The sequence below is a fragment of the Podarcis filfolensis genome (genome assembly GCF_964270895.1).
Source record: "Podarcis filfolensis genome assembly, chromosome: 4".
Taxonomy (NCBI): Eukaryota; Metazoa; Chordata; class Lepidosauria; order Squamata; family Lacertidae; genus Podarcis; species Podarcis filfolensis.
Window position 1 is genome coordinate 81885849 of NC_139607.1, and position 27543 is coordinate 81913391.

The window sequence follows — 27543 nt, forward strand, 5'->3', positions numbered from 1 at the left end:
AAAAAAGATGGGCTTTTTTCGTCGGAAAGGGAGTTGTACAATGAAACCGAGATGAGAACACAGAAGGAACAGTGCTACCAGAATTGTCCTTTACCCCGACCTGATAGAAAGAACAGCTGGCTATTTTGTGAAGCAACTTTGAAGAACGCTGCGGAATTCTTGTTTCCTTGTCCTTTCCATCAAAGCTGACATTTAAGCCCAGCAACTGCAGCAAGCAAAACATTACAGATAAAAGCACTATTTTTGGAAATACCTTAGTGCCATCAATCAATTTTCAAGTTCAAGGGACTACTTTGTGTCCATTAGTGATCATTTTAGAAATATGATACACAGAAATGCAAGCCACATTTAGCCAGAGACTGTATAACTTATGAGCATGGTTTGTTTGTCGTTAAGCTGCTAAGGTCAGGTTTGGACGATCCAATAAACCATGGTTTATCTGTGAATCAGGCTATTGAATGCTGAATGGAGTCCGACTTTCATATGTTAGCAAACCATTCATTCTATTCCAACAAAGCAACCCTATGGACTCAGAACGAACTCTCCAACAGCGCAAGAGTTGCATGTGTAAATACCCTGCCCAAGACAGGCTGGTGGGTAGCATTCAAACCCACCACTATGTTCCTGTAATAATAGAGGAAGAGACCAGCTCCCTGCCCATTTAGGCCTGCAGACATCCCACTTCAAATAGACAATATCACCTGTTTTGGAGTGGATGGGGAAGAATACAGATATTCAAGCATGTAGTGGTACTGTGGAAATCAAATGCTTTTCCAGCCTTGTAATATAGTAACGGGATGCGGGTGGCGCTGTGGGTTAAACCATAGAGCCTAGGAGTTGCTGATCAGAAGGTCGGCAGTTCAAATCCCCGCGACGGGGTGAGCTCCCATTGCTCAGTTCCTGCTCCTGCCAACCTAGCAGTTCGAAAGCACGTCAAAGTGCAAGTAGATAAATAGGTACTGCTCTGGCAGGAAGGTAAACAGCGTTTCCGTGTGCTGCTCTGGTTTGCCAGAAGCAGCTTAGGCATGCTGGCCACGTGACCTGGAAGCTGTACGCCGGCTCCCTCGGTCAATAAAGCAAGATGAGTGCTGCAACCCCAGTCGGCCACGACTGGACCTAATGGTCAGGGGTCCCTTTACCTTTAATATAGTAACAGTGCACATACTATTTTAGACATGCTTAAATTTCTCTTAGGACAGAACCCACATGGTCAAGAGTTTGCCATAAGTAAGGGATGGAGTTGTCCCTCCATTAGGTTTACATAGCTTTAGATGTGGGCATATCAACTCCTACGCCCAGACAACATTAAACGAGACTATGTTATCACAGGCAAAATACACCAGAAGTGTGTAGGATTTAGGTAACAAATAATGCAAGTGTATATGCTTCAGGCTCTGAGGATCAAATGAATTTTGAAATTGGAATTTCAGGCCAAAATTATGTGCAACTGTGAATTTCCAATTGTAGCTTACTTCAATGGGACTTTCTTCTCAGTAGAGATGTATAGGACTGCACTGTTATTCTCCAAGAAATTTGGCTCTGCTTTCACTGCTTAACACATTTGCTAACTAAACCTAAAAATGAAAGACACTTCCTAATTACAAAAGCAATAATAGAAAAAGAATTTATTTTCAGATTATTAAAACTGAGAAATACATACATCTCCAAGTAGTCCATCACCAACATTTACAGGATAATTACAGGACTGGAAAGAAACATTGGTCTCTTTCTGCCTAGCTACCTAGGATTAATTCAAGAAACATTTTATTTTCAAAGGAAGCACAGGTAAACTTTGCATTGAAATGCCACCACAGAAATGCTCTTTACCAATCTAAAGCTTACTGTGTTTGCCACTTCACAATCACATTCATTTGATATTGTGGCAAGTTGCTTTAGGATAAAAGATTTCATCCTACAGTATGCAGAGTATAATGTTTCTGTGTAAAGCATTGTGGCTCATGTTGGAAAAACCAACGTGTGCATGAAAATCTTCTCTGCAACAAAAACACCAACTCTAGAGCATTTTAAGTCGTATTGTTTATGCATTTATTCTGTGCCACTGGAGTACAAGATGCCTTAAAGGAGACAAAAGAGGCAGAGCAGGATAAATGTGGCTCTTTTTCATTATGCAACTGTACAGTCCTCATGGACCAGTGGAGGAAGACAGTAATTATTATCATCTCCCTTGGCTTATTTCATTTCTTGATTTGTTCTTTTATGCCCTGGTGCATACTGGAAATTACCTTGGTAAATGTGTTCTCATAAGATGTGTTATTTCATGTAATATGCTATTCTAGAAGAAATCATAAACAGGTTACGGGGCCAGAAACCAGAAGGAATGTCTGCCCGTATGCCAAAGCCCTCATTTGGGTGATCCCGCAGTCAGAAGACAACTGGGGATGAGGGACTTCTCATCAGCGACACCCATTTATGGAATTCTCCCCCACAAAGAGCGGAGAATTATTAGCAGTAAATGCTAATAAAAAGGAAGCATTCCTCTAGGAACAAAACGGCACAGTTGGTGAAATCCTCTGCATGTCTGTGTAGAAGTTACACTGTGTAGAGGTCACACTGAATTAAATGGAACTTGCTCCTAGATTAGTGAGTATTGGACTGTAGCCTGTGTGTCTAACATAGTCTTTCTAAGCGGTCTCTAATTTTAGATTCAAAAACTCTAAGGCTAACAGATAAAGTTAATCTTTACAATCTAATCTTTATAATCAAAAAATGCATATTTGTGTGTATTCTCTCATTCCATTAAAACATTTAGAAATAAGTTATAAAAATATTTTATGTCCCAAAAAATACCCTGAAGGCCTTATTTTAAAGAGTTATTGCTCATATCCATGGACTGGCGGGCATCAGCCACAGCATCAGGCACTCGAACAGTCATATTGTTCATAGACTTCTTCAGGCAGATCTGACAACCCAGTCGAGATCTACAGAGGAGAAAAGAGCATTTACATAAACTTGTATAAATGCATGGATGCGGCAATATTTGGGGGAGGGGAGGAGGTAAATTCAATGGGTTGTATCCAACGAAGTTTTACTCTGAGTACTCCTGTTGAAATTGATGGACCCAAATTAGTTATGTCCATTGTTTTCAATGGGTCTCCTCCAAGTAGGATTAGCACTGGATACAACCCATTAAATATGATATGTACAAGGGCAGAAATCAAGGAAGCAAAGGCTTCAATTCACATACATTAGCTTGTTGTAATTCTTCTAACAACCCTGTACGGTAGGCCGCCATTACTAACGTTTTACAGTGGTACCTTGGGTTACATACACTTCAGGTTACGTACGCTTCAGGTTACGAACTTTGCTTCAGGATGAGAACAGAAATCATGCTCTGGCGGCGCGGCAGCAGCAGGAGGCCCCATTAGCTAAAGTGGTTATTCAGGTTAAGAACAGTTTCAGGTTAAGTATGGACTTCCGGAACAAATTAAATACTTAACCTGAGGTACCACTGTACACCTAAGGCTGAGGGAACATTTCCATTCCCAAACTGTTAGTCTAAGACTGCATCAATTACTGAGCTTCTGGGTTGGTTGGTTGGTTGGTTGGTTGGTTGACCAAATTAATAGGTATGGAACACCACAGGAGAAGACTATTTGCCAAAAATGTCTGCCTGTCAAGTCACACTAAGAGAAACTGACAAGGGAAATGTTTTTGGCTGATAGTGAAAACCTGTATTCAAAAATGTAAAGAAACTCAAGAGTATGGATTTGCTTTGGGCTCTTTCGTTGTTTTGAATAGTTGATTCCAAATTTTAGAAGAAGTCAAAGAAGCTTTAGAGCCAGAGCCAATCTTAGAGGCAGGAGCCTGCATCATAGATTGATAAAGTAAAGAGTAACCCAGAGGATGCATGGCTGCTTTTACTTTGGGGTATCATGATTAACCATCACAAAGGGAATGTGTCACAGGAAGCTTTCTAGCCATGCATTTCTTTCCTTCCCTGGCACGGCAGTGAGTACATCAGAAAGTTTTGCTTCCATTTTTTATTAACTACCGTTTAGTCCTAAAATGTGGTTAGTATCAACTAAGGTTTGTTGAAACAAGCCAGCTTCATAATCCATAGTTTGAAATTGTCTTGTTTCCAATAAATCGAAGTTATGATAAGCCACTGTTTGAGGGGTTCATATACTTAGTATGACCTACTAGGTATGTCAGTTGTGGAGTGATACTATAAGATCATTTGGTAGATTTTAAGCTGGTTTCCCCTTACCTGTCTGTCAATCCATAGGCAAGGTCCAGCATATCCATTTCCTCATCAGTGATTGCATCTAGGTTTTTAAATATATTGTCTTCAAAGATTAAGTGGCAAGTGGAGCAGGCAAGTGTTCCTTCACATGCACCTAAAGACAAACGTAACAATTAGGCAGACTAGTAGGCAGACATTTAAGACTTCTGCATTAAATTCTACTGTCGGTAAGATGACTCTCCCAGAACACTTAAACTGGAAAATGTTCTGGAAGTTTTAAAAAATGATTTAAATTGGTTTAGCCAATTTTACTAATATTTAACAAACACTAAACACGTATGCCATGTTAAATTATCTCAAAACTTTCCCCATTATCTAAAAGTATCTGAGTAGCAATATTTTATCATGCCAGGTGTGGTTTAAATGTTGAATTAAAACAAATCCTAAGCTTAAATTTATTTTTATAGGAATGTTTGTAAAAAAAATTAAGACTGGACACTTAAGCAGCATTTGTTACATATAAAATTTTAGGAAAATATGAAAACACTGAAAACTAGTTCTTATACTAGTTTCAGCAGACTTAACAAACTGTGCATAAGATAATACTGAAGCTAAGATGAAAGGAACTGGAGAACCTTTGGCCAACTTTGCAAATCTTTCAGAAGCAAAGACAGAAGGTAAAGCAGGCCTATTTCCTTTGCAGTCTTCACTGCTGTATTTCCCCCTGCCCTTTGCTATCATATCATCGTATCTTAAAGAAACTGGGTATATATTTACTATTCAAGTGGAGGGCAATATGTACCTTAAACTTGACAAGTGGGACCGAATGCAAAATGTTACAGCTTGGAGTGCCTCCCTCCCTCTTGTCCCACCCAAGACAATTTGCATTCTGTTAGCCACTAACCACTCTGTTCTCATTGTGGGTGGGTGCTTGTGTGGGGTGTTTCATAGTGGTCCTGTTTTGGCTACAATTATATTACCAGCTGAGTTTGCAATTAGAAGGAATGGTTTTGTTTAAAATGAACGTACGGTGTTCCTTAAACTTCTAACATAAAAATAATTCATCAACCACAGAGGGGTTACAGAATCCTGGCTTTCTTTCTCCTTGTTAAAGATATTTTAGAAAACATGAACTGCAAGAAGTATTAATAACCAAATATTGGGATAGTTTCTGTGAAATATGCATCAGGTAATAATCGGCAACAGAAATAAAGCCAAAATAATTAAATATAAAAATGTAGTTGTAAACACCATCTTAAGAGCAACAGAGCATTATGCTAAAGGAGGGAAGATCTGCATGAAGCAGGCAAATAAGTTTTAGTCTTTCAGGAGCAGTAAGCTATCTAAATCTGCAATGCCCCCTAGTGACAAAATTAAAGACACAATTTTCAAAAATATAAAAAAAATCAGAAAAATCATTTGTAGGCATTTTAACACTAACTGGTAACCATTTAAAATAGTCAGTGAGAATTTCCAACAGGAAAAGTAACTTTTTCCTAACTTTCTAGGTATTGGTTGTTTTGCTTGTTTTCCCTTGTTAGTTAGATAACTGAAAATTTCATATATTGGCATGTCAAACAGTATAGTATGGGCGCATCTTACGCACATTTAACTTGCATGATTTCAACCAGAGAAATTGGAAACATATCCTGAACAATGAAATACAGTTACCTTATAGTCATGAGGCAACCCATTAAATTTGGAAATCTCTTGCAAAATGCACTGTACTGTAGAATAAAATTTAACCAACTGAATTTTTGGGAAAAGACAATTTCTTCAGGAAAGCTACCATTTACTCAGATACCAATGTCAAATGAAACTCATGCCTGTTTCAGAATGCACTATTTTGGTTAAAATTCACTGGCTTTGGAGCTCTCTAGTAAAAACTCATCTCTCCCTTTCAAATCAGTAGGACCTAGAAGAAAGCATCCAAAACTAGATCCAACTAGTCAAACAAAGTAAACCAATATTTCCTTTCCCTATGAACTCGTATTCTCTAGTTACAGGGAAGTACTTACCAAATCCATCTATATCTAGGTTGTTATCAATCACAACATCTAGAAGAGAGTCTCCAACCTTCCCTTGGGCTGTTAGCTTGTCACCATCACGATTTATAAAGTGCACAGTAACTTTATCTTCTGAGCTGAAAAAATAAATAAAGAAACAACGATCTTTAGCAGCCTTTACCTATAGTAGTGTGAAGGATTCAAAAGGATCACAGAATCATAGAATTGGAAGGGACCCCAAGGATCATCTAGTACAAGCCCCTGAAATGCAGGAATCTCAGCTAAAAACCTCCAAGGAAGAAAAGTCCACAACCTCCCAAGGGAAATTGTTCCTCTGCCAAACAACTCTTAATATCAGAAAGTTTTTCCTGATGTTTAGTCGGAATCTCCTTTCTTGTAACTTGAAGCCATTGGCTGCAGCTCCCTCCTTACATCATTTATTCTCTAATCACCAGGTTGAGCATCGCTTTCCTTTTGTGTGAAGACAGAGGCAAAGCAGGTGTTGAGTAGTTCTGCCTTCTCTCTGTCACCCAATAGCATTTCTACGTCTTCTCAATGCAGAGGACCTAGCACTTTCTTGTTCTTCTTCTTACTTTGGACATAGCCAAAGAAACCTTTTAAAATTATTTTTAACCCCTCTTGCAAGCATGAGCTGATGCTAAGCTTTAGCCAGTCTGACCTTCACCTTGCAACTGTTGCCTACTCATGTATACTCTTCCCTTGTCATTTCCTCTTTTTTCCACTTCTATACATGCCCTTCTTAACTCTCATCTAACCTGTAAACTCCTTATGCAGCCACACCGATTCCCTCAGATGCCTAAGGATATTAGTTAAACAACCCAACAAGAAACTGTGAATATTTGTGGACCACTTTGAGGAGAAAATTGGTTGAAGATTAGAACACTTTTGATAAATATAGATCTTTTGCTGCAATCCTTTAATGTAGCTATAAATATATTTAGTGTACTTAAACATATCCAAAAACATTTTTAGTTCTCTCAAGTTGAGACTTTTATTGTAATTGCTCAGTTTCTTTAGTAGTCATTGCTATCAGAATTACTGAATGCAACCTCTTATTGTGACCCCTTTAAAGTGGAGAATGTTCTCTGCTTAAAAAGCCAAGGTATAGATGAGCTCCAGCTACCTGAATACTGTCACTGTACATGAGCAGCAAAATTAGCAAGAAAGCTGCAGAAATAATTATTATTATATTATATTATATTATATTATATTATATTATATTATATTAATATATATATATACACACACACATACCCCGCCCAACTGGCTGGGTTTCCCCAGCCACTCAGGGCGTCTTCCAACAAAATATTAAAATACAATAGTCTGTTAAACATTAAAAGCTTCCCTAAACAGGGCTGCCTTCAGATGTCTTCTAAAAGTCTGGTAGCTGTTTTTCTCTTTGACATCTGGTGGGAGGGTGTTCCACAGGGCGGGTGCCATTACCAAGAAGGCCCTTTACCTGGTTCCCTGTAACTTGGATTCTCGCAGTGAGGGAACCGCCAGATGGCCCTTGGCACTGGACCTCAGTGTCCAGGCAGAACAATGAGGGTGGAGACGCTCCTTCAGGTACTGTATACTGGACCAAGGTTGTTTAGGGCTTTAAAGGTCAGCACCAACACTTTGAACAGTGTTTGGAAGTGTACTGGGAGCCAATGTAGGTCTTTCAAGACCAGTGTTATGTGGTCTCAGCGGCCGCTCCCAGTCACCAGTTTAGCTGCCGCATTCTGGATTAGTTGTAGTTTCTGGGTCACCTTAAAAGATACCCACTGCTTCCTAGTTATGTCTAAACAAAGAAGCTATATTAAGAGCTTCCAAACAAAAAATAATATAAAAGTGGTTTAAAAGTTGGTTTCCAGAACTTTTGTTTGATTGGAGGCCATTAAATTAACAGTAGTTAACCATGGATGTAAGTGAAACTGTGCTTTGTAGCTTTTTATCTATGGTATACGGTTGATAAACTGCATTATAACCAAAGTTCTCTAGCTGGTTTTAGAGATTAAAAATATAAAAAAATTATAATCAAACAATAAAATGCAATCAAAACAGTGCCATCACAATATATCACAACTTGCTTTTAAAACAGAGTGGAAAAGGAAAAGAAATCTTACAGAAGCAAATCAACACAAAACTGAGAGCACAGCACACCTGGAGCAGCGTTCGAAACTCCCATAGTTCTAGGCGCATTTTGTGACAGGGAATTTCATTAATACAAGCAGTTTCTGAGCTCTGGGAGAAGTACTGTGCCTAAGATTTCAGATTAAAACTGCTGCTGCTGGAACGAAAGGACCTTTTTCTGCCTCCCCACTTCTAGCCATTCTCTGAGGACTGGAGAAGGGACCCTCATAAGAATATTAGGGGGTGGGCTGGGGAAGTATGGCTTTGCAGTCTTCAAATGAGGACTAGACCATGTGAAAAATGAATATAAGGTTTTAGCTGCGGTTAATTCATTTTCAGCTTTGTATTGTTATAAAAAAGTGACCTAGACATTCTGTTGCAGCGCTCATAACCTAGGTTTAAGCTGCCATTTAGCTACTAGCTTTCCTATCTCAGTTTCTAACACTGACCTAGAGCTTCTTCCCAGTTAGAAAAGTGAGAAGAATGCCTAGCAATATAACAGAATAAAGATACCACAGAAAAATATTAATAAAAAATAGGTTGAGATGATGTTGGTGCCATGTAGCCCTCCCTAAGGAGAGCATTTGATGGATGGTGAGCTATTATATAAAAGGTCTGCTCTCTTGTCACCACCCTCCAGACCTCCTTCCCAGGTGGCATGCAGAAAAGGTCTTCAGAACGAGTTCAAACACTTATAAGAAACAGTTTCTATCAGATCACTTGCTTGCAATGCTTTCAGCCTCTGTAGGAGTAGCTGTAAGCATGAGATATACCCCTTTGTTATGGGGACTTGTTTGGCTGCTGGAAGGAGTCTTATTTGTCACAAGCAACCACACTTTTCTTTTGTCACAGTCTGAAAATTCGCAGTTTTTGCTATGTGTATTTTTTCTGTTGGCTAGGAATAGGTGACAGGTCAGAAAGAGCTCAGCTCTGATCATTGTGAGTTGCTTAACAGGAAGATTTAATGCTATGCATTGCCTGAAGCTTTTCCTCACAGCTCAAGTACTGGTATTTCTGTAATTCACAGGATTCTTTTCTCTATGGATTATTCAATGTGGATCAGGATTTCACAGAAAAGCTTGTGCTTTTCAGTAGATATAGAGCTTTCTTTCTTTGGGGGAAATTGAGCTTTCCATGTTCCAATCATTTAGGGTTTACCTGTTGAGAGAGTTCTCCAATTTCTTTAAGGATTGTTTTATCATAAAAGCTCATTGCCACAATCCAAGCATGCATATGATTTCTCTCCTGTATGGTCTTTAATACTGTTTATCCCTAGACTAAATCTTTTTCCTCACTCCAAAAATGTATATACTGTAGTTTCCCTCATGTGAATTCTTAGAAGTGATACAAGGTTGTGCATCAAAGTGAACATCTTTCCACACTCCAAAGATTTAAATGTTTGTATGCTTGTTTGCTGCCTCACATAGAGGGAGAATCAAAGCACCTGTGTGCAAGGAAATAATATCTAAGACACAATATGAGAGAGAAAAGGAATGGGGAGGGATGACTAAGGCAAGCAAATTCAAGGACTGATCCCATAAAGCAGTAAACCCTTTCTTGGAATGCTGATCCTTCTATTGCTGAAAGAGCACCATCCAGAACCTTGGGGGAACCTCAAAGTTTGCATTAGCACAAAAACACTTTAGTAAAACAAGACAAAAGAAAAACATAAGGAAATGAACTCCTCCAAACATCCTAACAAGGATGGTGTAAGCTCAGTAAAATTATAAAGATAATTTTGCTTTTAGAGTTCAAGTGACTGGCCTCTTAATTTTACCTAAGATTTCTGACCTGACCTATTATCACCAAATAGGTCAGGTACAAAATTCTATTTTGTACTAAAAGGACAAAAGTTATTTTAAATTAAGCATGGTGGTATCCCCTATAAAATTATTCAGCATTGTGTGACATGATTTATTATGATGCCACATTCAATATTATGATGCCATTTTCAATTCTTGTCAAATATCCCCATTCCCTCTCCCCACTCCAGAAGACAGTTACAAGCTGTTCTCAGGAACAAGGATGCATGCCATGAGACATAATCAAGAATGAAACAGTGACCTTGTTTATCTGCAAAATTCAGTCAAGTATGTGCTAATTTTATGGTTAGTTAACGTCACAATTTTTACAAAGCTTAAAACAACAGCTTTTAAAAATGATGAATTTCTACACACAAACACTCCAAGGTCTTTTTGCTTCGTATGTGGAATTCTATCTACAGCAAGATCAGAGCAGACTTGAAATTCATGCATTTCCCCCCTCCGTACCCCCTAAAAGAAGTAAACTGTTATAGGAATATCCTATGTTTATCTGAACATTTATTCATTTTTAAAAAGTATACCCTGCTTTTCACCTCATCTGGGTCTCAAAGTAGCTTATCAAAAATAAAAAATATGCAAAATTTAAAACATAAATGAAAACACTGAAGAATAAAACATCAGCACATAAATCAAAGTATAAAGGCCCCCCGAAATAAAATCATTTTCTCCTGATGTCTATACTTGGCAGGGACAGTGCCTGCCTGACTTCTAATGGGAGTGAGTCCATAGTGTTAAGTCCACTACACTGAAGGCACGAGTCCTCATTGACCTGAGTTGTGCTTTTGTGCTCCCATATATGATCTCAGTAATCACCTGGGACACATAGGATTAGGTAGTCCTTAAGGTATCCTGGGTCTATGTTGCTCAGGGCTTTATACATTAGCACAAGAAATCTGAACCTGGCCCAGTAGCAGATGGGAAGCCAGTGCAGGTCTTTTAACACTAGTGTCATGTGCTGAGGATAGTGTAGTTTGTTCCCACCGCCAGTCTAGTTGCAACATTTTGCACTAGCTAAAGCTACTGGATCAAATCCAGGGGCAGCCTCACATAGAATGCATTGCAGTAATCCAGAGCCAGTGTGGTGTAGTGGTTAAGAGCGGTAGTCACGTAATCCAGGGAACCGGGTTCGCGTCTCCGCTCCTCCACATGCAGCTGCTGGGTGACCTTGGGCCAGTCACACTTCTTTGAAGTCTCTCAGCCCCACTCACCTCACAGAGTGTTCGTTGTGGGGGAGGAAGGGAAAGGAGATTGTTAGCTGCTTTGAGACTCCTGAAGGGGAGTGAAAGGCGAGATATCAAATCCAAACTCCTCTTCTTCTTCTTCTTCTTCTTCTTCTAGCAGTTACCAATGCATGCACCATAGTGGTGACTGTCTCTGTTTTGCAACAGCTAGCATACCAGTCAAAACTGACAAAAAGAACTCCTAGCCACTGAGGCTACTTGTGCCTCAGGTAACAAATATGGTTCCATGGGATGCTTCCATGAGATCAAGCAGGAACTTGGACAGCTCCATGAGATACAGTGACAGCATTTGGCTCTGGAAGCGCAGAGATGCTCAAACGGGGGTGGTTTCAAGGGTCTGAGTATATATTTTTTTGCGTATACACAGAACCTTTGGAATCAACCCCCCGCCCCCCACATAATATGTGATTGTAAAGGTAAAGGGACCCCTGACCATTAGGTCCAGTCATGGATGACTCTGGGGTTGCGGCGCTCAACTCACTTTCTTGGCCGAGGGAGCCGGTGTACAGCTTCCGAGTTATGTGGCCAGCATGACTAAGCCCCTTATGCAATTCAAAGATGTATAAAAGCAAAACTGTGGTGCCACAAGTCAAATCCATGTTATGGGGAAATACCACTCTAGTACACACTACAGCACATATTGTACTGTACATACACAACAGCATCTCTTGCACTTTTGTCTCTAACCTACAAGACCTGAGGAGCAAGCAGTAGCATAACATGACAAGGGACATGTGATGGGGCACTGTCATAGCTCACAAGCCTATCATGTTGGAGAATCTCTTTCTAGCCTCACTTTTCACCATCTCTGGATTCTCTCTTTCAAAAGCATCTTCTTCTGTAACCCTGCTCACTGTGGCAAAATTGTAATATGGTTTGGAAAGGAAGCAGGCAGCGAAGCAGGAGTGAAGACCACCCTTCAAAAGGACATGCAACAATTTTAACATGCCTGGAGAAGCAGCAACTATGACATACTATTTACCTTAAGCCCACACCATCCTAGGTACAGTGTGCAACTTTCCTTGTCCTGCATAGAATGTTAAGTTCAGACAAGCGTCTCAGTCAACTGTAAATATATTACACAAGGGGTTGATTATAGTCAGCTTTCTTGTAGAAGATTATGCCAGCCTATCTTCCATCACCAAATGGTGGTTAAAGAAGGGATTTATCTCTCCCAAATGTGTCCTCTAGACAGCACTGTATGCACCAGTCTAGGCTTGAGGGGCAGTGTGTGGCTATCTTTGAGAGATAGCCTACATGTGAAGAGATGTAAAAACTGTAAGAGAGTGCATGAAAGTAGGATAATTGCTTACGTATATCAAGAATGTGTCAAGGATCTTTGTGCAGTAGAAGTTCAGCCTTGAGCTGGTTTGATAGGAAGTAGGGACCCTGAACTTCTTGCTGAATCAGGCATCCAGTTCACAATGCAAGCATGCTATTCCTCTGAGAAACTGATTTAATTTCTATGCTTGTGTAAAGCTAAGGCAAGGGATCGACTCTATATAAGCCTGTATAATTTGCTAAAGTTGCCTTAAACGTCACAAATGTGTGCTTATTGAAGAAATTCCATACACAGTCATTTGATCTCACTGACTATGTACCCTGTCCAAACAGTCATGCAGATCTGAGTGTTTGTACCTGTGATAGAAGGGACGCGGGTGGCACTGTGGGTTAAACCACAGAGCCTAGGACTTGCCGATCAGAAGGTTGGAGGTTCGAATCCCCGCAATGGGGTGAGCTCCTGTTGCTCAGTCCCTGCTCCTGCCAACCTAGCAGTTCGAAAGCACGTCAAAGTGCAAGTAGATAAATAGGTACCGCTCCGGCAGGAAGGTAAACAGCGTTTCCGTGTGCTGCTCTGGCTCGCCAGAAGCGGCTTAGTCATGCTGGCCACATGACCCGGAAGCTGTACGCCAGCTCCCTCGGCCAGTAAAGTGAGATGAGCGCAGCAACCGCAGAGACGGTCACGACTGGACTTAATGGCCAGGGGTCCCTTTACCTTTAAATATTCTGTTGGGAGCCACCCAGAGTGGCTGGGGCAACCCAGCCAAATGGTCAGGGTACAGATAATAAAATTATTATTATTAAATTGACAGTGTGTGAGAGAAGCAGAGTGTGTGTTAAGAATGGGGGGAGGGGGAGGCGAGAGAGCATGAGAGACAGAGAGTGTGCAAGACTTTGCGCTTGGAAAAGCTCAGCTGATAATGCCAAGGTTTCAGGTTCAATGGGGACAGCTGCCTATTTCTGCATTGCGGGGTGTTGGCCTAGAATAAATGATCCTCAGGGTTCCTTCCAACTTTATATAGTGATATTATAGTCAACAGTTATATGGGAAATGGATGTTTTATGGTGGCCCATACTCCTATCGGGGGATGCGGGTGGCGCTGTGGGTTAAACCACGGAGCCTAGGGCTTGCCGATCAGAAGGTCGGGGGTTCGAATCCCCGCAACGGGGTGAGCTCCCGTTGCTCGGTCCCTGCTCCTGCCAACCTAGCAGTTCAAAAGCACATCAAGTGCAAGTAAATAGGTACAGCTCTGGCGGGAAGGTAAACGGCGTTTCCGTGCGCTGCTCTGGTTCGCTAGAAGCGGCTTAGTCACGCTGGCCACATGACCCGGAAGCTGTATGCCGGCTCCCTCAGCCAGTAAAGCGAGATGAGCGCCGCAACCCCAGAGTCGGCCACGACTGGACCTAATGGTCAGGGGTCCCTTTACCTTTACTTTATACTCCCATCATCCCTGAGCTCTGGCCTTGCTAGCTAGGGGTTATGGGAGTTGTGGTCCAACAACATCTGGAGACCCACAGGTTGAGAAAGGCTGTTCTATAGACAGAGAGCGGGGGTTCTCTCTCTCTCTCTCTCTCTGTGTGTGTGTGTGTGTGTGTGTGTGTTAGAGAGAGAGAGAGTGTGAGAGAGAGTGTCCCCACTCCCAGGCCCCCCTCACGAGAGGCAGCCTCCCCTCCGCTCTTGAACCGAGAGGCTGAAGCCGAGCGACCCTCTCAGTGACTCCCTGAGGGGGGAAAAGAGCGGGAGATGCAGCAGAAGAGAGGCCGCGAGGAAACGCGCCGCGAAGGGCGGCCGAGCACAGGTTTCCCGCTTACCTGAGCGGCGCCCGGGCCGAGGCGTGGAACAGCCGCGACGGGCCCAGGCTGGCAGCGGCAGCCCAGCCGCCTCTGACCCCGCGGGAGGCCGAGAGAAGCCGGCAGCCGGAGGAGGCCGCAGCCCGGAGGAGAGCGGTGGTCCTGGTAGCAGCCATCACGCAGCGGCGGTAATCGAGGAAGGGACTCTCCGTCAGTCTCGGCAGCAGCGGAAGAGGCTGGAGCTGCGGCTTCCTTTCACTTTCCCCTCAGGACGACTAAAGTCCGAAGGCCGGGCCCTCCCCTTTACGCAACCGGCACCAGCTGCGGCTATTCTCGTAAGTGTTTAAGTATGCGCCGCCCGGCGGCTGGCTTAGAAGGACGCCTCGCAAGGCGGGCGCTTTCCTTAGCGTAGGCGGAGCTCTCCCAAGTTGCGCAAAAGGCGCCTTCGGCTTCACAGAGTTTGGTTTTGAAGGGGAGATCTTTCTTTCCCAATTCTCCGCCTCCACCGAGGCCGTCCTGCTGCTTGTGTCAGGGGAGTGCGAAAAAAAATACTAAGCCTTGCAAGTTTGCTTGCAAGGTTGAAACCTGACACTTGAAGGCCGTTCTGCATTGTTTTATGCCTTCTGGCTGCCCCCAAACCATATTATAAAGTTGTGTTCTGTGTTATAACTCAAGCACCGCTATATGGGTTTTTTTTGCTTTTTGTTTGTTTCGCAATGTATTTCTTATCAATAAGAAATTGGGTGTAAATGTTAAGTCTCAATTTCGGGCACACCAAAATCTCACTCTGCCTGCCTTTTCCTTTTGCAAATTTTGTCACCCATTCTTTCAGGTCAAGTGCTGTTCAAATGATATAGTTGCCAGGCCAACTAGTCTCATTTTGCAGCAACATTATTGCAAGAGAGGTTTTTTTAATACTGTACAGTGGTACCTCGGGTTAAGTACTTAATTCGTTCCGGAGGTCTGTTCTTAACCTGAAACTGTTCTTAACCTGAAGCACCACTTTAGCTAATGGGGCCTCCTGCTGCCACCGCACCGCCGGAGCCCAATTTCTGTTCTTATCCTGAAGCAAAGTTCTTAACCTGAAGCACTATTTCTGGGTTAGCAGAGTGTGTAACCTGAAGCGTATGTAACCTGAGGTGTATGTAACCCGAGGTACCACTGTATAAGTTTGAGCTTTGAGAATCTCTTTTCACTGCTGGCCACTGAGAGTGGAAGTGTGAGAAGAATCCTTGGAGCAACAGAAACACCAGGCACGTTATTCAGAAGTTTTTGTTGCATTATGAGGAGAAGTGCTCATTGTGGTGGCATGGCAAATTCAGTGCCAAAAAGCTGAAGTCAGAGGTAGGCCTATGTTCTAGAGCCTGCTGTAATTTATTTAATTGTGTTGTGTATATTGCATTCATTACTGTGAAATACGCAATAAGTTTATTTTCTGAATGTTCCTCCTGTTTCTGTTGACCTAAAGGTAAAGGTAAAGGGACCCCTGACCATTAGGTCCAGTCGCGGACAACTCTGGGGTTGCGGCGCTCATCTCGCTTTACTGGCCAAGGGAGCCAGCGTAACAGCTTCCGGGTCATGTGGCCAGCATGACGAAGCCGCTTCTGGCAAACCAGAGCAGCGCACGGAAATGCCGTTTACCTTCCCGCCGGAGTGGTACCTATTTATCTACTTGCACTTTGACGTGCTTTCGAACTGCTAGGTTGACAGGAGCAGGGACCGAGCAACGGGAGCTCACCCCGTCATGGGAATTTGAACCGCCGACCTACTGATAGGCAAGTCCTAGGCTCTGTGGTTTAACCCATGTCCCTGACCTAAAGGTAACCTAACCTAAAAGCAAATGGTTGGAATTTAACTATCTTGGAACTTCCAGTACTTAACCGTTAAATACTGAAACAACAAGACAATGATTCCTGGGTAAAGTAACTGGATAGTCCAGGCCTGCCAGAGCACACCCTGAATTTCATCATTGAGCCTCACAGTTCTTTATCCAATTACCCCAAGTGACTGAAAGAGAACAAACACCTCCTTGCCACTCTTCTTCCACCTGGACTGCTTCCCAAGTGGTAAACTGAATCAACTGGTGTCAAGCCCTATGGCACAAAGGCAAGGATTTGGTGAAAAGCCAAGCAAAACATTATGCAACTCATTTCTGCCTCTTCTTAGCTGGTACACACACACACACATTCACTGACTCCAAAAGGTAGCCTGCCTGCAAACAGGCATTCTCTTTGCAGGAACAGGTGTGTGGTGAATAGCTTGTGCTCCTCTGTAGAGTTCCAGCCAACCTCCTGAGAACATTTTAAATTCTTTTGCTCTTAACCTGTTTTTAGTACTAATTTCTTCCAGCATACCCTTGTTTATATGCAATGTTGCATAACATACACATTTTTGCAAAGCAGTTTCCCCTAATATAACATATTTTTGTATGCTGTTTTCACAAATACAGGCTTTACCCTAGGATTGCTGTGTCTCAGAGACTGCAAATAAGATTTGTTCTCCTGTAAATGTGAACTGAATTGAATTTCTCCCCCCATCCCTAGTGACAAAAAGGGGGAAATGGAAGCAATGGAGGTAGCAGAGTTGGGTTGTGGTGACCCCCAGCCACCTGTGGCTCCAACCCTGCTCAATGAAGCAGTCTAAGTCCCACAGATTACCCCAAAGGCTATCTGTGGTCTCAGCAGGGGAAAAAGGTTGCCTATCCTGGTCTGATGCCTCCTAATGGATTTTTATTCCTCTGGCTCAGCTCATATATGCAATTAATTACTCACCATAACTCCAAGCTCTTTTTGGCTCCATCTGCTCTGTACATTTGAAGCAATGCAACACCACTTTAAACCATCTTTGCTTCCCCCTCAAGAATCCTGGGAACTGTAGGTTTGTCTGTTGTTTTTTTTAAAAAACCATGTTTATTAATTTTCGGAATATAACTGCAAAAAATCAACAGGATGTGCAAATCAGTCAAAGAAAAACAAAAACAAAATGGCCCCATAACTGTAGCCATGACCATGACTGAGGGAAGTACAGCGATAGTTTAGATCATCTTCATAGGTAAAGGTAAAGGGACCCCTGACCATTAGGTCCAGTCGTGATTGATTCTGGGGTTGCGGCGCTCATCTCGCTTTATTGGCCGAGGGAGCCGGCGTACAGCTTCCAGGTCATGTGGCCAGCATGACTAAGCCGCTTCTGACGAACCAGAGCAGCGCACGGAAACACCATTTACCTTCCCACTGGAGTGGTACCTATTTATCTACTTGCACTTTGAGGTGCTTTCGAACTGCTAGGTTGGCAGGAGCAGGGACCGAGCAACGGGAGATCACCCCGTTGCGGGGATTCGAACCTCCGACCTTCTGATCGGCAAGTCCTAGGCTCTGTGGTTTAACCCACAGTGCCACCCGTGTCCCTATTCTTCATATTCAACAGGAAAAAATAAATATGGCTCAATGGATTGTGCATTGTTAGGGGACCCCTCTATTCCCCTCACAGACTTACGATTCCCAGAGTTCCCTGGGAAGAGTGGTTGTTAAACCATTCTGAGAACTATAGTTGTTGGGGGGGGGAATAGGGGTCTCCTAAAAACTCTCAGTCCCCTTAGCAAACTACAGTTCCCAGGATTCTTGAGGGAAGCCATGACTATTTAAAGTGGTGTAGTATTACTTTAAACGTGTAGTGCAAATTAGGCCTGAGTTTAACATTCATTGCACAATTAATATTAGCACAAGATGTAGTAAGATCCTGTGCCATGAGAGGGCAGAGCAAACCAAGAAAGGACAATATGTGATGAGGGAGGCTGCACACTGTTTTGTGTACAGTACAATAGGAATCCTTCAACCGTTTGTTGTATTAGAAATTGGTACGCCTGGTGTACATTGAGAGAGGTGCCCCTTACAGCAGGCTAGCAAACAAGTGGCATAAGCAAAGGAGCCTTTAAATAATTTTTGAAATCATAACATGACCATAAAACAATTATAATAAAATTGACATGAACCTACATTTACTTTAAGTACCATAGGAAGCATAGGCAGCCATTGCTGGTCCGTTGGTGAGGTGAGGAAATCACAGTAGGGCAATGCCTTCACTGGGACCAACTTAAATGCTAACAGACAGTGAGCAGGCTTTTATGTCAGTGGCTCTCAAAGGGCTCACTGGTGTGGCAGGAGAGGATGGCAAGTGTGGTTCAAGGACAATCAATATATATTGGAAATGATTCATGTTCGTATGCAGCTGCATTGTTTTATACTTTCTGGATGTCCCACAATCATATTATAAAGGGGTTGTGCTCTATGTTATAAATAAAGCGCTGCTAGGAGTATCCTTTTCTTTTCTTTTCCAATGCATTTCTTGGCAATAAAAAAAATCAGTGTGGTGCAAGCACATTTTTATTCTGAAAATGTGGCCCAGCTAAAAAAAAGTTTGAAAACCTCTATTTTATGTTCCTACTTCTTATAATAATGACCAGTGCTTTTTTTCTATAAAAAAATGTTAAGGGGTACTTTCATTTCCCTACTGATATTGAAATACTGCCCCTCAATGAGGCCAAACTTAGATTCACAAAATGTTTAGGGGTATGTGTACGCCTGCGTCCCCCCAGAAAACAAGCATTGATGATGATGATGGGGGGGGTCGTGGTTTATTATTTGTACCTGGCCCATCTGGCTGGGTTTCCCCAGCCACTCTGGGCAGCTTCCAACAAAGTCTAAAAATACATTAATGACCCATACTTAGGGGTCATCATGGCCCTTGCCAGGCTAATTCAACAATGTGACCCTTCATTAGATTTTAACACTTGCTGGATCCAGGAATTAGAAGGGATTCATGTTGAAGTAAGAGTAGCGAAATCGCAGCTAAGAAGCTTAAATCATGTATATGACTGACACCCGTGCTTTTTTTCTGGCGGTACTCAAGGATACGCAGTACCGGCACCATTTTTTCTAGAAGGAAAGCACTGACTGACACCCTTCCTTGGAAATTAAACCCATGTCCAGACTAGTGGTTGCTCTGCTCTCTGTCAAGCCCTAATTGGAACACACAGGTTCTGAGCAGGGATACGTGTGTAAGAACAACATGATAATCTTTACATTAGCACTTATTTCAGCCTAGGTAAGGCAATACATTTATTTGGACCAACAACAATGTCTCAAATACTGAGCAAGCTTTTGAGTTGGAGTAGCTCAGTGACAGAGTGAGTGCTTCACATGGAAAAGGTTCCAGATTTAATACCTGGCATCTCCAGGTAGGCAGGCCTTATCTGCATTATACATTTAAAATTATATTGCAAAACAGTGAATCCTGGGAGCTGTAATTAGTTAATGGTGGTGCTGAGAGCTGTTAGCAGAACCCTATTCCCTACACAAGGCTACAATTCCCAGAGTTCCCTGAGAAGAGAAATTGATGGTTAAACCACTATGGAAACTAGCTCTGAGAGGAAAAGAGGGTTTGATTGAAACTTCCTGTATATTTGCTTTGGCTCTGTATGTAGATCGACCTGCCGACCTGAGTGTGTCCTTGGTCTTTGTGGTTTTCTTGTTGACTTTGGGCATTTACAATAAAAAAATCCTTGATACAAATTCAAATAAAGAGTTTCATTTAATCTGTCGTAGATAAACATGTTGTGTTTATTTAGCCACATGTTAAGTTTGTTTGCACAAGGAAAGCCCATTCAGTAGTTAGCTTATATTTCTTATCAACTAGGTCTGGCATCATATACTCTAATATGTGCACTGCCAATTATAAACATTACAGGCTTCCCCTGCAAGAACCACACCTTCCTGCAATCTAGATATGGCCTCAGTTGGTTTGCCCATACCCAGTTAGCAGTGCCAAGGCTGCAGGACTGAGGTAAGGTAAATATAAAATCCTTTACTTTGATACAACACCATTCAGTAGTCCCATTTACACATCAAACAGGAGAGGATCTTCCTCACAGGCGGGCCTGATCCACCCATGAAGCAAGGTGAGGCAACGACCTCAGGCAGCAGGATCCACGGGGGTAGCAGATCTACATGTCAAACCTTATTCTCCCCTTATTCCCGATGTAGATCTCCCCTCATCCATTCTTCCCTGGCAGGGAGGGGAGCACCATTTTGGGGTGTGGCTTGCGTGCCAACATGGCTTGGACCAGTCCAAGAATAAGCATAAGGTGACTATATATTGCTTGATTGGTTTTACTTACAGCATTTTTACCACACTTTTTACCCACGAAAGCTCTCAGAGCGGCATACAAGGATCCATAGTTAATCTTGTTTCTGGGTTTTTTTTAGATTGTATAAGCTCCTTGGTGTAACCTGTTCTTTTAAAGGCATCATATATAGATGGCAGTACAGTGGTACCTCGAGTTACATACGCTTCAGGTTACATACGCTTCAGGTTACAGACTCTGCTAACCCAGAAATAGTGCTTCAGGTTAAGAACTTTGCTTCAGGATGAGAACAGAAATCGTGCTCCGGCGGCGCGGTGGCAGCAGGAGGCCCCATTAACTAAAGTGGTGCTTCAGGTTAAGAACAGTTTCAGGTTAAGTACAGACCTCCGGAACGAATTATGTACTTAACCCGAGGTACCACTGTATATAAGTAATGAAGCCCTAAACAGCCTGGGCCGAGGATGCCTTGAGGACCTGCCTTGCTCCTGAGGCTAACTATGGAGGCTTCACTCTCAGTTCAGTTATGTGGGGCTGGGCGTGCAAGCTTGAAAGGGAAGGGGTGGGATCCACCCCCTTGAAAAATGAACTAATTCTGTTCCAGTTCAATTCAGAATTCATTCATGCGGTCCATTCTGCTTATGCACCAATAAGTTTGGGAAATAACTCTAGGTCTTTTCAGTGGTCATGCTGTGGCTTTGGAATGACTGTCCAACCAGTGGATGCTGGACCATTAGGATGAATGAGGCCAAAGTCAATCTGCCCTCAGCCAGCCCCCACCTGCCTGCCTTATTCCTTGCATCCAGTCTAGGAGGTGACACTGGCTGCCAGTTTTCTCCTCCTTGCTCTCAGTATTGCTCTTGTACTTCCAGGAAGGTTAGGGGCAAAACTAGAATAGTTTGGCTCTAATTGTCATTGTCTCTGGCTTCAGTTACACTTGGGCTCCCGGCTTTTCTTGTATTTCATTATTGAGCTTGCGTATTTCTCTTTGTTATGTATGTGGCTCTGGGTGCAACTGCAGAAGAGAATATAAATAAAATGTTAGGAATGGCTTTTATGACACTTGTGGGACATTCCAATACCATGCGAAATAATGGTTAGTGTGAAACACAACCGACCAATAAATTATTCTGCGGCAGTGGCATGGAAATGAACAAAAGCTGAGCGAGACCACTATGAAGTTTTGTTTGGAGGAAAAAAATCAGCCAAACAAGACAGAAAGGCAGCAGGTTGGAATTCACTTCCTTTCAAGTCTCCAGACCTCACCCTTGCCAACATTGGCATATGTGACTATCAATGCTGCTCCAACCATTAGCATGGCTTTCGCTGAAGGATTTACGGCAGGTATTTTCACACACCCAGTTGCAACATGGGTCAGATAAGCCTGAACTGTGCCTGGGAACAGATTGCGAGTCTCAGCAAGTTAAGGACCTGAGTTGGTTGAAGCATCAGGGGCAGATATTTAAAGGCAGCATCTTTTGCAAGCCAAACACTTGGGGCCAGGGTATATAAGGAACTGGACTGCCTTACCTATATCCCTGCCCTGCCCAGTACAGAAACTGGGCGTTTAGGTGTTGCTTCAGCTTTTTCGAATCAGTCATCAGTCAAAATTAAACAGGCACCTCATAGAACGATATTAAGATGTCTGCTAAAGACTTTTGTTTGTTTAAGAGGGCTACCTAGAGGTGTGGTCCAGTCACTTATGGAACAATTATATATCGGATGAAATTGCTTTAATGTTTTTAGAGTTTGCCGAACTCATTTTGTCATTTTTAGAACTTGTGTTTTCATGGCTTATTCTGTTTTTAATCTTGTTTTTATCTTGTACACAGCTTCGATGGCTTTGTGCTATGAAGCGGTCTGTACATCTGTTAACAACAATTAATAATGTAACAACAACAACAACATCTGGAACTGGGTAAGCAGCCTGTTGGGGCAACAATTGTTACAGAGAACGAAAAATAAGCGATACAATATGTTCTGTGACCCTGGTTTGTGGGCAAATAATCGTTTCCTGGGTTCAGACAAAATTGCAAACTGTGGTTTGCGGCAAACATAGACAGAATGTTCTTTGCACATAAGGGGGAGAGGGCTGATAGGAGGAAGCACATGAGCCCAAGGCTTGCCCTTGCTCATTATCTAAACCATTCCCCCACTCTCATAATACTAGAAGCCAGGGTCATCCAGTGAAGTTGAATGGTGAAAGAAACAGCGCACACAAAAGGAAGTACATAATGTAATTAATGGAACATGCTGCATCGAACAAGCTGTGATGGTCACTAGCCTTGATCACTTCAAAAGGGAATTATACATACTAAAGAGAGGATAAGACCTTGGGTCCCTATAATGTAGTTGGACTACAATTCCCACCATCTCCAGCCAGCTTTGACAATGGTCAGAGCTGATGAGTTTTGAAGTCCAGCAACATCCAGGGACCAAAGCTTGAAGGATACTGGTATAGATCAAGAGTTCCCAAACTGTGGTTTGCAGATCACCAGTGGTCCACAAGCTAAATTCAGGTGACTGATAGCTGCCTCAGTATGCTCCAAAATACTTTTCTGTCTGACCCCTGGGCAAAACTGCTTTGAGGAGCTTTGTTCTCCATCCGCCTCCCCACCAATCAAGAGGTTATATGAATTGTATGAAATAAATAAATGCTAATACTTTCTGCCAAATGTGCATTTAGACCCATCCTCAACAGGGTGACATTATTTTGGTAGGGCTCTTGAAGTAGCCACGATACATTTTTTTAATCATTGTTTGTATTGTGAAGCAAATCCCTAAATCAGAACTTAATTATGGAATTAAAAGCTAACATCAGCTCTGCAGACAAATTCTCAGATGGCCAATGGATGGCTTAGTTGCATTTAAAGGTGAAACATTGATTTAGAGGGTGCTTAAAACTTTTTTAAAACCCACCTGTTTCTAACCAATATTAATTGGTTTCCAACCAAGTTTCTAATTATGCAGTAGATAACAGGAACAGAGCTGAGAAGCTATATTTAACAGGCTTATTGGCTTGTAATTTTTTTGGATTTCTTTTTTTTTAAAAAACCACACTACACAACCTGCCTAGGGTTAAAATAGCTGTCAAATTAAAATGGGTAAATAATCTAGCAAGGATGGGGGAAGCATCATTTAGGAATGGTTATAAATAACTCAGGAATAGCATATCATTACTTTACACTTTCAGCAAGTATGGTGTTTTGAATGTTTATCAAATATATGTGTAACCAGCAAAAAGAGGCTTTACAGCAGAGTGCCCAGTTTTAGTGCACACTTCCCCTATTCAGGGCTCCGGCCAGCCATGCCTTTTTTCAAGATACTCTATTCCATTACTGTTCCATTACTATTCTTAATTGTGTAATTGTTTCTATTGATAATTGTTATATCCAATCTATGTTTATCCACTTCTTCCTCTGACTCTGAGGATCTCAGAGTGCCAATATATTCTTACTCCATAGCATATTTGGGGGGCGGGCAGTTGCTACAGGAGCTCAGACACTCTTTTCATCACTGGACTTGTCTTTTATCCTACTTTTCCTATAGTCTACCAATGTCCTGTTATAAGCTTGCCACTGGGACCTTTTTGTCCCAGCCTCTGACTCTAGTATCTTTGTTCCTCATTTCCTTATTATTTGCTCTGTGAATTTCCCCCTTTCTCTTCTCGCCTTTATTTCGATGCTGCTTTAGAGGGCTCCACCCTTTTATCTCTGTTCCTCTAAATTGCTCCCTCTGCACACAGGGTGGAATGGGTCCTGACAATTCTTCTGCTTCTCTCCAGCCTCCTGATGTTCCCAGTTTTGTTAAGTTGTGGGTGAACAGATCAGACGACACAGCGATTCTTCAGACAGCTCTTAGTTTATTCACAGGCCAGAACAAAACTGAACTGAAGGGCTCAGCCAACCTGCTTATATAGAGCTCAACTACAAGCAACAGTAACAACTTTCTGTGACTATCCAATCACTGAACGTCACTTTCAATTCCTTATTTGCAGAGGTTGACCTGAGTGAAAACTATCTACAGTATCCCCCTGCTGGCCCAGGGTGAGAACTTCAGTACATAACAAGTTTCCTTCCTTCCTCCCCCCCCCCCCCCCAATTCCTTATCAAACCCATGCCTCCCTCTAACCATTTCTGTTTTATCTGCATGCTGAGAAAAAGGGCTTACCTCTAGCCTGATTTATTGCTGGTGAGGCCTCCTGCAAAGACTTGCACAGACAGAGCAGCATCACAGCTACCACCTCACACTGATGTTTCTGATGTGAGATTCAAATAATTTTATGGGAAGTGACTCATAAATGCAAATAAATAATGCCCGGTCCTTATCGGGAAGAATCTCCCTTGCTTCTCACCCCCAAGTTTTTTTCTGAAAACCTTGGGATTCTCCCAAATCTGTTGACATCTTCCTCTTTTGATGGGTGGTACTGGTTTGGCTATGTAAGTATTAGCATTTGGAGAATGAGTTTATAAGTACATATGACTCAGAATATAGTTTTGTACACAACTTTCCCTTCCTTTGATCTGAGTTATAACAGATCTTCAGATGGCTCTAGCTCAAAGCTCTGTTAAACTGCCTTGGTAGTTCCTTATGAATCTTCAGTATAGAGATGGACTGTTGGGGTGAGTCATATTTCCAAGGTCTTCAAGACAGATTCTTCAGCTAGCTCTGAAACATAAGACAGAATGGGCTTTAAAACTTGGGCTCCTGCCCGGCATAGCATAGCCTTCCTAGGCAACAAAGCCAAAGGCCCAAAGACCTTGGGTCAAACAACTTATTTCCGTGTCTTCTCATTGGCCTGAAAAGGATTGCTCCTATGTAAGCCAAAATGTTTTGTTCTCAGGATTTCTGACTTGAGTCTAGGAATGTTCTCACACTGGGGCATGTAGGCAGTATAGTCTGTGTACACACCATATATTTAAAACACATTCTCACTCTCTGAAAAAAGAATCCCAAGAACTGTAGTTTGTTAAGGGTGATGGGAATTGTAGCTCTTGTGAGGGGTAAACTGCAGTTCCCAGGAGCATAAACGCTTAAAAATGCTATGTCAGTGTGCTTCAAAATACCCTTTATTTCAGATTTATTTTTATCAAAAGTGTTCAGATCCAGAGTTTGTTTTTTTAAAAAAGATATTTATTGAAGTTTTACAAAAACATAAGTTTACAAAATGAAAAAAGGTCATATAAAAAGAAAAAGATACAAAAAAGAGAACATTGAAAAATACATGAAAAAGAAAAAAGAGGAATCAAAATACAAAAGACAAATAGCTAAAAAAAGAATTAAAAACAAATCCGTTTTTTGTAACTTTGAACTCATTAGCTTATTTTCTTGGCCTCCTCACACCTCCCCTTTTTGTATTCCCATTTAAATACAGATCCAGAGTTTGAGAAAGTAGACTGCAGAGAACAAAGTTTATCTGTGCCTTGTTAGAACAGATTCTATGGCATTGTCTTCCCCTACCCTTTTTTAAAATGTACCTTTTCAGCACTGAGCATCAAAACCTGTAGTACATAGTCAAAGGCAGTTCACAAAGAGAATAATGTGACATGCCCACAGCAAGCAGCTATGTTTGTGTCATTAACATTCTTACCTGGCACGATTCCAGAACATTTATTGACTCTAGATCGTTTTATTATGTTTATTATGTTTCACAGCCTTGTGAAAGGGAAGGAGGGGGAAATCCAAGGCAGATAAAGCAGCTCATTCTTTATTTACATTATCTACTTTTAACACAACTCTAAACATGTTTTATTGACTCAGGAGATTAGATCAGCCTGAGATTGCAAACATTAAAAAAAAAAGGCAGCCCAGTCCAAAACAGTATTAAAAATGATTGGCAGTGTTTGGTATCTTCTACTGCTTCTTAAAACCAGTCGAAAAATGCTGACCTATTACAAACAGAAGGCTTACTTTCCATTCACATTAAAATTTCAGATCAAAGGAAGACTTTTAAAAGTCATACCTGCATTTCAAACCTGGAATTTATTTTATTTTTCGACTTGGTCCAGAACTGTTGCTTCTAAACATTTAAATGAAAAGTCAAATGTCTACTAATGAGGAAGCTACTTGATACGTGGAAATATGGGAGTATTTTAATACTCCAGTGCCTTTCTAACAGTATAATTCTAATCCAATTATGTGTGCATGGAGTCTTTATTAAAAGAGCCTAATAAATCCTAAGTATTTGGTTCAGTAGAGATAAAGTGGATCCTGCTCCCTTCTTTTAGCTTTTCCTTCCAAACAGCTGATGGGTGGATTAACCTTTCTGAAAGGGCTCTGCAATACATAACCCTGCCTGGTTGATCAGAGAGATATGTGCATACAGAACCCATTTCTGCATGTAGTTCCCAGCTGGATTGTATGTGTTTTAAGGTACATTTGTAAGTAATTCACATACCATGATTTTCGACCAGGCTTGCATATCGAGTTGCTACAGTTCCCAGTGTGATTCAACAACCAACCCATCTCTTTTTCCAGTGGACTCTGGGAATTGTAGCCCTGTGTGGGGAAGGTGGTCTCCTAAGAACTACCAGCACCTTTAACAAACTGCAGCCCCCAGAATTATTTGGCATAAGCCATAAGTGTTTAAAGGGGTATGGCGTGAGGGGGTTTTGCAGGGCCAATTTAGAAAAATTGAGTTCCCAGAAGTATCATTCCTGTTCTTGCTGCATTTACAGCCCAATTAATTTGGTTTTGAAACTTGCACCACCCCTAGGAAAAAGCCTATCTAAAAATATCCAACAGTATTAAAATATTAATCTATACAAACCCATGCAACCTCCAAGTTAGATTTGGTAAGTGGCTTCCTGCATTGTCCTTGCTACTTCAGTCTTGCTTCAGTGACCCTACCTCCCTGTCCATATATCCACATTCTTCTCCCCAACTTTTCATTTTCTGCATAAGGTCACACTGTAGGTCATTTGTG

At 41.9% G+C, this 27543-nt stretch overlaps 1 protein-coding gene and 2 long non-coding RNA genes across 3 annotated transcripts in view; 2 read left to right on the top strand and 1 right to left on the bottom strand.

Annotated features, from left to right (window-relative positions):
* The window catches only part of LOC310760633, a 141296-nt gene extending 129477 nt beyond the window's left edge, over positions 1-11819 (top strand). The window contains exons 2-3 of the long non-coding RNA XR_014547085.1: positions 7870-11245; positions 11508-11819. This is a non-coding gene — a long non-coding RNA (uncharacterized lncRNA). The remainder of the gene's footprint in view (positions 1-7869; positions 11246-11507) is intronic.
* FDX1 (ferredoxin 1) lies at positions 1611-14982 on the bottom strand. Its single transcript, XM_083609335.1, has 4 exons — positions 14504-14982; positions 6223-6347; positions 4229-4358; positions 1611-2939 (listed from the first exon to the last, which is right to left on the bottom strand). Exons 1-4 carry the CDS (start codon positions 14656-14658, stop codon positions 2819-2821), a joined length of 531 nt encoding a protein of 176 aa, XP_083465461.1. The 5' UTR covers positions 14659-14982; the 3' UTR covers positions 1611-2818.
* A 7533-nt stretch (positions 14983-22515) lies between these two features.
* LOC310761759 lies at positions 22516-25710 on the top strand. The gene is made up of 3 exons (XR_014547706.1): positions 22516-22536; positions 24491-24809; positions 24847-25710. It is a non-coding gene; the product is annotated as an uncharacterized lncRNA (long non-coding RNA).
* The last annotated feature ends 1833 nt before the right edge of the window (positions 25711-27543 follow it).

Bases quoted from the DNA above. Each gene is read 5' to 3' on its own strand.
- FDX1 (XM_083609335.1), bottom strand. From the start codon at position 14,658: ATGGCTGCTACCAGGACCACCGCTCTCCTCCGGGCTGCGGCCTCCTCC. The intron at 6,348-14,503 runs GTAAGCGGGAAA...TTATTTTTTCAG, and splicing joins TCGGCCCGGGCGCCGCTCAG to CTCAGAAGATAAAGTTACTG. The intron at 2,940-4,228 runs GTAAGGGGAAAC...TCTCCTCTGTAG, and splicing joins GCCTATGGATTGACAGACAG to ATCTCGACTGGGTTGTCAGA.